Genomic DNA, 11,278 nt, shown 5'->3' with positions numbered 1-11,278 from the left:
TCATTTCTTCCCTGCAAAATAAAGGTAATAATTACTCACCATAGAGTGTCGTGCAAATTAATGACCATTTGTAAAATACTTCAGTGTCACAGTGATGAAGAAATAAATTGTTTTTATAGAGTGCACTCTATAACACAAACACCTGAATGCTGACCAAAGGAAAAACAATGCTAGTGCTCAGTCTGTTCGTATGTGACACAGTAGAATGCAATTATCCTGGCACTCTAATTTTACCTCAGTAGTGTAATAGAACACATCAAATAATGTGATGATAAAAGTGCTGAGACACACTGATAAAATGCCAGAGCAAAAAAGCAACAAAAAATTCACAGTGCCCTATTACTGTTATGGATATTTGTTCTGCATTTCCCTCAACACACTGATTGCCATTGTCATACAGAATTTCTGAAAGTAAGATTTAATCTACTCTAATTTCTTGTGATGCAAAGTCAATGTTAAGTAGGAGTCACATATTTTCGTGCATTGTTTATTACCTCTATAAATAAACATTCCATATGTAAGATTGTGCTTTTAATGATACTGATACAAACCAGCCACTTTCCACAACTGCACATTGTGAGGCAGAAATGTGTGATTTGTTGAGATGCTCCTCTGTATTGTTAGTACAGTTGAAGTGATGAGAATCTTCTTTGAAGAAAGTTTTATTTCCAATTGTGTTTTTCTACTTGCTCACATTTCTTGTGCTGGTTTCCCAATCCAATCTACTTTATTTTCTTTTTCAGAAATACTTGGAAAATTATTTTGAAGTTTTTCTCAACGTATTTTACTTGCTGAGAAGTGTACTGCCAAAATGAATTGTGTAAGTATTTAACTGATAAACTATATTAGTACCTCAATGAAGCAGTGGATCTGAAAGTCCCAGCTCTTTGAGGCTGCTGGTTGAAATGCCCTAATCGCAGGAGTGATTAGCTGAAGAGATGTTTCTGACAGCAGAGTGTGCTGTCAAGGAACATGGTTTATTGGATTTGCACTCTCCTAATGTAACTACAGATTTGGTGTTTGTGGTGTGTGTCTCAGGTTAGCCTTCCTGGTTTGCCTGTCTAGCTGACTGGAGAGAAGTAATCATTCTGGGGCTACATTAGTATGAAATGCAAAACATGCTAGAAGGACTCGTTCCCATCCTGTGACACTAAAGGAAGTTTAGACCCCAAATTCAAATTCAGACTTTTATACTGTCAGGTCTTCTGTGACAGCAGACTAATCCTTTCTGCATAATATATTTAAAGGTGGAAACCTTTGTTCCACCCCAAAAGATTATCTCCATGTTCATATTTTAATTCAGATTTTATGATATTCCTGAGTTAGTCTCCTCTGCAGTGTTAAATGCATTTGTAATTGGTTTTACAAATTTGTGATTTGTAATTCTCACTGTGTAGTTCATGGAAAGAGTGTAAAACGTGCAGGAGGAAAAAGTAATGTGTACTGTCTTTAGATGAGTTTGATATAGGCTTGAAGCTGAGACATGAGAAGGACTGAATAGAAGTATTACAGTTATCATAAGAGAAATTTCACTTCTATTTCAAATCAACACACCCTATGATGCTTGTATACCAAGTTATGAAAGAATTCCAAAGTACTGTATTTGTATGACTTTGTTATCTATCATCTTTCTACTATATAGAAATTAGAGATTAATACCTCTGGTATTAACTGGTGGTCTTTTGTTTTACAGACAGATTCGTGTACCTCAGAATATCAGTATTATTCAGACTACGCTTCTCTAATCACACAACCTTGTTCTAAACTGGAAGTCAGGAACTTCACGAAAGCATTTCTGCCAGTTGCGTATTCATTGATTTGCATCATCGGCTTAGTTGGTAACATCTTCGTAGTGATGACCTTTGCTTTATACGAAAGAACCAAGTCCATGACGGATGTGTACCTCCTCAACATGGCTATAGCAGACATACTGTTTGTTCTCACTCTTCCACTGTGGGCAGTGAATTATGCTACTGATAAATGGATTTTTGGTGATTTCATTTGCAAAATCACCAGAGGTATCTATGCAATCAACTTCAGCTGTGGCATGCTGCTTCTGGCCTTTATCAGCGTGGACCGGTACATTGCTATTGTACAGGCAACAAAGTCATTTAAACTCAGGGCAAGAACACTCGCATACAGTAAACTCATTTGTTTGGCTGTGTGGGTGTCATCAATTTTAATCTCTACTTCCTCTTTTCTATACAGTGAAAGTTACAGCTTCTCCACCAATGAAACCAAAGAGATTTGTGATCAGAAATTTGATAGAATGTCTGAAAGCACAATGTTGAAATCACTGCTGCTGTGTCTACAAGTTGGATTTGGATTTTTCATACCTTTCATATTCATGATTTTTTGTTATACCTTCATTATCAAATCTTTACAACAAGCTCAAAATTCCAAAAAAAACAAAGCAATCCGTGTGATTATATTAATTGTAGCTGTTTTCCTAGTTTGCCAGGTACCTTATAATATTGTTCTTCTCGTGACAGCCATAAATATGGGCAAGATAGACAAATCTTGTGAAAGTGACAAGATAATGGCCTATGCAAAATACACCACGGAAGCTATAGCATTTTTACACTGTTGCATGAACCCTGTGCTTTATGCATTTATTGGAGTGAAGTTCAGAAGTTATTTTGTGAAGATAATGAAGGACCTATGTTGCATGAGATACAAGAAATACTATAAGCGTAGTTCAAGGACAAACTCTGATATTTATCATTCAAGACAGACTAGTGAAACTCTCACTGACAATGGGTCTTCTTTTACTATGTGATACAATTTGAACACCATTAATACTGAAGGACTCTTCTCACTGAGCAACCCATACCGTGTCACTGTGCTTGTGACTGCAAGTCATGTGGGCTTCTCTGACCTTTAAGGGAACTGCCATGATCTACAGCTCCTCTCTGAAAAAGAATTACAACAAAAGAATAACACAGTCCTATGGAAAATTGAACTCTTATTCACCTCTCTAACATTCACAATCTCCTAAAGTGCAATCTTGTAGAATTATCAAGAAAATGAAGTTTGCAAATGAACCCTCCTTGTTTTCTAAGGAAAAATTGCATTTCATCTGTCCTACATCACTGAAATATCCCCAAAATACTAAGCAAATTAGTCAGTTTATATCCAAGCTCATTCTGCTTATGTTTATGTTGTTTCTGTCAATTACTTCTCCTGGAAATCCTATTTAAGTGTAGATCTACACTCTGCTTTTGTTGCAGACAGCTTATGCTGTGACAATACTAACCTAAAGAGATGGCATTTTGAGCAAAGTATGTTGAGGAAAACAAACAGAAATGAACAAACAGGTTTAAGGCTGCTGACACAGCTGGTCTTAGGTGTTAGGTCTTGTAGACCCAGTACTACACTCCCCCCACTCATTGGGACCTGTTTAAACCAAGGCTAAGGTTGGTCAAAGGCAACAGTGTCTACTAAAGAGAATACTAGAAGAAAAAAAAATTATTAATTAAAGAGAACACTTAAATATCCCTAAAAAGGTTTTATGACGTCTCCTGAGAGTGTCTTATGAATAGAGAATGGGGCTTTGCTTGAGAGATTCTTCTCATCTTTAGGCACAAGATGCCAGTTCTGGAATAGCAGGTAACCTGGTGAATGTCTCTTTGTGAAAAGTTGTTTCTTTCTAGGTGAAATTCACACTCCACTTTTTAAAAGGCAGTAAACTGTACAGAACTGCAAGATTTCCAACACTTTCTGTTGGAACTTGATTAGTGACAAAGCATGATGCATTTCTTGGTATTTAGCTACCATTAGTGAAGTTTCATTAGGAATGAATTTACTAGCAAAAATATGCATATATAAAATTTATAGTTATTAGCTTCAAAAATTATTAAGGACTATATCCATAAATAAGAATGGAGTCTGACCTAATTCAATCAGAATTTTTACTGAGTCAGCATTTGACTCACTATGAATATAGGAATATCTATAATAAATGCAATTAGTTTTACCTAGCCATGACTTTTCAGCAAATCCTCAGTGGATCTTCTGGTCATTGAGTGAGCTTCACCATACCGTAGCAGTCATGGTGGGATGGCAAGACTGACAGGAGCGGGAACTGGAGGGCAGAGGGAAGGGGTGAAGGAAAAAAGAGAAGCACCCCTCTTTGGAGTCTGCTGAACTACCCGCCAGTCCTCCACACTTCTGCTGCAATGGGAGCGAAAACCATATGTCTGGTTTTGCTGTTGTGTGGGACGTTGCACTCCTATGCTGTGCAAACTAATGCAATTTGCAGATTGCTGTTAAACTTGGTTGTTTTGTTTTAAGTTCATAGCTGAAGAGCTTGGACTACTAACCACATTGTTTAGTGGCAGTCCAAAGGGCCAAGAAGGACAATGCTGGAGCTGAACATCCCTGGAGGAAAGGCATTGATATGGCATGACACAAAACTAGTGCTGCCTTGGCTGGTGCAATCCATCCTTGTTTACAGTGCAGCGTGAAGTTTTTAAATATCAGCACCAAGTGTGATAAAGATTACATATATTTATCATGACTGAATAGAACTTATGCAAGAATATGATACAAAATCATGTAAATGCAGATGCATGCATTTGCTGTATATAGCACTGATGATATTCTGGAAGAGAATCAACCAATAAACAATGTTACTGAAAAGGAAAAAATGCCTTCAGATCTAAGAGTTTCTTGCTAATATTTTGCTTTGAAAACATTCTCTCATTCAGTGCAAGTTCACTAATATCCAAACAGCATAGCTCTCTCTGTCAGAGTCTTCATGAAGGAGTGTGCCCTAGGGCAGAGAGTTGATGACTGAAGCCCAGTGAGCGCTACGGTGGCTCTTGGGCAGAGCCCTGCAAGGCTCCAAAGCATAGGCCCACCCTCCTGCTGGCCCTGCTTCCGTGCCTGCATTGGCCTTTAGGCACTGAACAATCCAAACACTGACCCAATGGCCACTGGGGATGGGGTTGGGGGATGACATTGTGGCCCAAAGGCTGTCGCTGAACCTGTCACTGTCCCTCTGGGGAAAACTTGCTGACAGATGCCCCTTGGACACCACAGAACCACAGAATAGTTTGGGTTGGAGGGCACCTTCAAAAGTCATCTAGTCCACCCTCCCTTGCATGAGCAGGGACATCTTCAACTAGATCAGGTTGCCTAGAACCAAGTCCAGACTGGACTTCAGTGCCTGTAGGGATGGTGCATCCACCACCTCTCTGGTGGCAACCCGTGCCAGTGTTTCACTATCCTCATTGTAAAGGCTTTTTTACCCATGGACAAAGCTGCCTTATGGGTTACCAGCCCCTGGTAACCATGAGGGACACTGGCAACTTAGGAATGGCAGTGGTGGGATATCTGCCTCACACAGGTGGCAACACAGCTCTCTGGCCACTGGGTTGTGGGAGGGAAAAGTGCTCACTGGAAATGATGTTTAAAGTTGAAAACGTACCCAGCTGTCCCCAATTCTCATGGGCAAGAAGTGTTGCTAAAGGAAGGGTAAATATGGTGCATGTGTGGGACTTGAGGTATGAATTGTGCTACTGTCAAGGTCATGTTAAAAATCCCACTTTGAGGTACAGCCAAAATCTCAATTGCCATGAACGATCACCCTGTTTCTGGGAGAAACAGGATGAAAGGTAGGATGGGCTCTCAAGGGGCTGATGAGCAGGCAGAACTGCAGCTCCAATCCATGGGGTGCTAGCTTTCTTACTCAAATTTCAAATGCAACTACAGGCCAGAAGTGTGGGTAGTTAAAAATTTAATTTATGTGCAATACATTGTTATCACTTTTTTGTGAAATCTACTGTAAAGTAAAAGTGTAGGACCAGTTCAGAACAAAAGCAGTGAAAGAGAAGAACCCCACTGCTCAATGTTCAGTGGCAGGTCACTGCAGTGGCAGGTTGGCTAGTGGATGCTGCTTATGGGCCCTCAGATATTCTTTGGAGGACACGTCAACAGAACTAACAGGTGAACTAGGGTTGGTGTTGGGAGTTTAAGGCATGAAAACAGCACAGATTTATAGGAACTTGGGTGTTTCTTTCATAGTATCTTCATAACTTGCTATGGATGCTGCTTTTTACTATTTTCAGGTCGTGGTAGCTGTGCAGTACGCTGCATGGAAAATACATAATGAAATTTTCTTTTTTGTTGCATGCATTCCATTGGTTATTTTTGAAGAAAAAAGACTTGGTTTATACAGGTCCTCATTTCATACCAATTTAAAGAGAGAAGTATAGATACAGTGTTATGTCAAGTCGTACCCACAGAAGATGCAGCTGATAAGCTTCGAGAAGACAATTCATATCTTCCTTCAGCTGGGGGCTGGGTTGTGGTATTGGTTGCACGTACAAGGCCTCTGCTTGTTAATGGGTTCCATTCTGCTTTTGGTGGCTCCATGGTGGCCCTGCTTGACACTTCCCATTTAAGCAGTTCAGAAGGAGGTAGATTATCAGTGCACAGCTTAAATAAAGACATAATAGCTACAACTGTTTTCTGACATGTATCATCTGGAAAATGACCTAATTTATTAATCAGCTCTCCATAAAAAGTGTCAACTTTCTTCCCATGGCAATTAAACTTTATGTGCTACCTTTTCTATTTATTTGTTAATTTTCTTAGAAGTGTGATGACTATAAGCTGGTGAACCTTCAAGAGAGTCACAGTGGACATAGGAGATCAAAGTCATTTGGGCCTTGGTACTAGCAAGGAAAGGCAGAGGAATGAAAATGAAAATTATATGCAAAGGTAAACAGCAGCTGGAGATAACAAGTGGAAACTGAAGAGAAAGTGGAAAAAAACAGTCTAAAGAGGAACGTTTTTGTTATGGAAGGCTATTGGTAATGATTAAGTACAGGATTAAGTACATTAAGTACATGCATAACTGATAATTTAGACCAATCTCTGCTTCGGATCGTTGTAGGGCAATCTTGTTAACTAGAATTGTGAAAATCTGGGGGGTTTTGCTACAGAAGTATCAAGAAGATGGTACTCATAGCTTTCAGAACTAGAAAAAATAGTTTTAGGTTAAGTTAAAATGATAACATTTTAAATACGTCAGAACAATTTATCTCATGAAACATCTAAAATGCTTTGACATTTCCGGTTAGTCTCCAGATACTATAATAAAAACTAAGGAAATGATTTCACAAAACCACTGAAGGAGACTCATAATCTGTGCTTTTAATGTTGCTGAGCAGTCAGGATATTATTCCCTTCTACCACCTCCTGCCACCACCTGTGGGTTAGGAGCTCTAAAAAAAAAAAAAAAGGAGGATGTTTCACCCTTAAATTGTACCACACCAATAGCAATTCACTCTCTTCTGAGCAGTGTAGTTGCAGGTACTTCAGGCTGAAGAGGGAATTGAATAACTCCTCTACTGTGCATGAATGACATGGAACCTGGTGATAAAGGTGTGGCTGCTAAACAAGGAGCTGTTCTCTGGGCAGCTTTGAACATAGTTAAGTTCCTTTTATGACAAATTCCTTAACAGAAATTCTCCATTTTAGATTGAAAGAACTCCATTATCTAACCTGAGTTGAAAGGAGTTGAGGTTTTATTTAGTCAAGAAAACAAAAAGTTATTTTGATGATGAAAGTTCTTATCTACAAGTTCAGGATCCTTTTTCCCACAGATTGAAAACCTTGTCGCTCGTACAATTTTCTCGCTGATATCTATAGTCAGTTTTCTTTGGATTGATGGAATTATGTGACCCGACTGCATATCTAGATGCACCATACATATTTTTTAGTGGAGTCATCATCTTCCCTTTATTTTCATTGCCTTATTATTCGATACATACAGAATTACTGCATTATCAATTTGATCTATATGTATAAAGCTGAGTTAAACCAGTCAAATTAATATTCTTCCATCAAAACTTTTTAAAGCTCTAATTCAATTTTAGCATAGGTTTGCTATTCCTATAAATATTTTTAGTTGATACAAATGAATTTAATAATATGTACTTAATCTTTAATCCCATCTCACGGCAGGGCGGTTGGAAGTAGATGATCTTTAAGGTCTCTTCCAATTTACTCTGTGATAAACTTGTGATTCACTGAGGATTAGGGGAAGTAGAGAACACTCAGCTCCTTTCATAAGAAACAGTGGCTAAACATTGAAGTAAGAGCTTTTCTTCAAAATAGAGAATATCTGTGATCTTAATTTACATCAACCATAGACAGTCCTGATACTTCGGTACAGTACATTGCAGTTTTATTTGTGAAGAATTTGTGCTATCTAGTAGTTAGGAATTATATAAAAAAACCCTATCTAACTATCAGCAAATTGTGTGATATTTTTGTTTGTTCAATTCTTAGCCTGGATTGGATTATCCAGCCATGGTTTTGTTGTGTTTTCTGTCCTATTTCTGAAAAACATTTAGAGAGGTAAGGAGCCATTAAAGTAGTTACAACTGGAACTGTAATTGCTACCCTTGATTTCTTTAGTCCATCTTCTGCTAGTATCCAGTTTTTAACCTATGAATTTCTAGTAGATATCAGATCACGTTTTGCTTCTAGTCCACCTAATATGTTATTATTTTTGATAATATCAAGTACGTTTTCATAAAAACAATTTCTATATTCCGTATTCTATTATTAAAATACACAATGGAAGAGAAAAGGGAATACAAGATACAGACAGTGTACTCTTTGTTAGGATGTGCGAATTTGATTTCTAAGTTTGATTTCTAAGAAAGACACATTACTAAAGTTAAAATAATCTTACTAATATGTCCTAGGTTAATTATGATGCATTAGAATCATCTGTCTCACAATATATTGTGAGAAAAGGATGCTATCCTAAGAATCCCTTAAGATTATTTCAGAGAGCATCTTTTAGATGTAAAATTATTTTTATTGTTACATTTTAAAAATTAATCTGTGTACTTCGATTTGTCTGTTTGCTCACTCAGAATAGTGCAAGATTTCCCTCTAGTGGTTAAAACCTGTGCAAATTGAAAGCGTAATGCAGTATCTGTACTGATTTCCTATCGCAAGGGATGCACAGGAATGTCAGACCTTAAATAGATGTTATCACTGTGTAGATATAATCAAAGCTTATTTGCAGCCTGAATGAACAGAGACATATTACAGAGCACAACACAGTCATACAATTTACTTTTTTTCCCAAAGCCAGGTCTTTTTGCATTATTGTGGGTTTGAATTGTCTTTGTGTAATTGCAGAATTTGTACTCATTTCAGTTCTATGATTTATATCAGTACACATTATCAATAACTTGGTTTTTCTTTCTCGGGTGGTGGTGACATCCTCCAGTTAACAGAAATCTTGTTTTTCCTTCATAGCAGATACCAGTGTCTGCAGAGCACTAAACTCTGGCCCTTTTTAACTCTACAACAAAAGGCCTGAAGATTACAATTAAATATGACTATCTGGAAACTCCATTTTGTTTAGGTTGATACCAGTCTTGCTTTTTGTTTGAATCACTCTGAAGTGTGAAGAGCTAGATACTGCTATTACTGATAACTGTTTTTCCCTATAAAACAAATTGGCTAGCTTAGTACTTTTGAGAGAAAAAATATAATGTATTTTTTCTGTTGATGTATATTTTTCATTGTATCACTTTAGACATGTCCCAAAGCATACAGAAGTTAATGGAAATTACCGGACAAACTTAATCCTTCTTATGTTATTGTTGGTTTTTATATTGTATGTTCATGTTTACAGAAGTCAAGGGTAACCCATGAAGCAGCTGCTAACTTATATGCATGAGATTATAAAATAACTGTCTTTTTGCTATGGGTTGTACCTTTCCTAGCAGAGAAGGACCAAGATCTGTGCCTGGAATTGTTAGGTATCAAAGCAGTGCAGATATAGAATAATAAAAAAAACCCATCAGATTTTGGAGAGTGCAGTGGGTGAAGGGTATGTTCAGCACTTCAGTTCCTGTTGATTATTTTATATTCTGTGCCTCTCAAAAGAGAATTATCACCACTGATTCGGGCCTCCCTATTCTGCTTCCCGACATGCACCAAGTTTATGTCTGTTGCTCCATTCTTAGTAATACAATTTTAAAAAGCAGAAGCACAATTCACAAATAATAACTTCTCATTCCCGTCTCCAGTAGGGAGATGCTGGCAAGTGCTCCAGGGTTTAGGAAAATTCTTCTCCCAAAACTCTTTCAGACAGTGCTATGGGAAGAGGGCTTCCCTGTTGTGTGCCATTCACTGGCAACTCTGGCAGGGCTGCCAGGCTGGCTCTGTGGTTTCAGCTGCGGTCTGCAGACCTCAGCACATACAGTTAACTTCCTAGTGTTATTTTGGGGCACCTTATTAAAACTGTCAGGGCTTTCAGTTAGATTTCTGCTTGTTTTCAGGGGAATTTGTGAGGATTCAGTAGTGTTAAAGATCAGGTCACATACACATAGGCATACCGACTATATGCAAGCACTTAACACATTGAGTGCTTTAAAATTCCATGGGTGGAAGGCTCTGTGAAAGTGCAAGGTATTTTACTTATTTATTTTGTCAAATATTTGTTAGGAGACTACCTGAGAAAGAGCAGGTTAGTGTTTTTATAAGCCTTCTGAAATGAAAAATATCTGCTAAAATGGAGAATCCCCACAGATACTTCACAAGGCAATCATCAGCCTGTTCTGTGCTTCCTTGTTTGCTTTGTCCAGCTGCCAAGGTGCTCTTTGCAAAGGCATATCTACCTCACAGGGAGCAGTTTTGAAGCTTTGGCCATATTTACTGAGGGTTTACTTTGTTGCCTGGAGATGGAGAGGCTTGGCGTGGCTTTGACTGAATGGTGCAGTCCAGGAAGAACGGCAGGGATCAGGGCTGGGGGTGAGAGCTTCTGCTTACTAATTCCCTGCGGTGCCTAAAGTGAAGTATGGGTTTGGAGATACTCTTGGCAAATACATAATACGTTTACAGATCCCACCATTCTGTCTTCAGATTGCATTTCCTCCATTTGTATTTTGGAGAAAGCATGACCAGGACATGGAGTCTCTATGCACCTAGTGCACAGCGTCATGTCAGTGGGACAGACCACCAGCAGCCTTTGTATTGCCTCTTACTACTGAGAGTAACCTTCATGCTGGCAACGGATAACTGCTCAGCATTTGAGCTTTGTACCCCAGGAATAGCTTAGTGGTTTTTGTGGGTATGTGTTGTTTCCCAAGTTTTAAAAAAGAAAATCAAGCAAACAAAAAAAGGACTCAACCAACTTGCACACAGCATTATAACCAGAAAACCCCCTGGCAGGCTGGAACTTTTAGCTACACATTTGAGTTTGACCTAAAGTGGAGATCTGAAGGAGAAGCGAATTATC

The 11,278-nt window shown here is 38.4% G+C and overlaps 1 protein-coding gene across 1 annotated transcript; it reads left to right on the top strand.

The window, feature by feature from the left end:
• Nucleotides 1-811: 811 nt before the first annotated feature.
• Nucleotides 812-2,779, top strand: CCR6 (C-C motif chemokine receptor 6; the record flags this gene model as incomplete). The annotated part of the gene is made up of 2 exons (XM_080615877.1): nucleotides 812-820; nucleotides 1,694-2,779. 2 exons carry the CDS (start codon nucleotides 812-814, stop codon nucleotides 2,777-2,779), a joined length of 1,095 nt encoding a protein of 364 aa, XP_080472003.1.
• Between the last annotated feature and the right edge of the window lie 8,499 nt (nucleotides 2,780-11,278).

The sequence above is a fragment of the Psittacula echo genome (assembly GCF_963264785.1).
Source record: "Psittacula echo genome assembly, chromosome: 4".
In the NCBI taxonomy this organism is placed as follows: domain Eukaryota; kingdom Metazoa; phylum Chordata; class Aves; order Psittaciformes; family Psittacidae; genus Psittacula; species Psittacula echo.
Note: the sequence above shows the minus strand (reverse complement) of the source record. Positions and strands in the feature narration are given on the sequence as shown.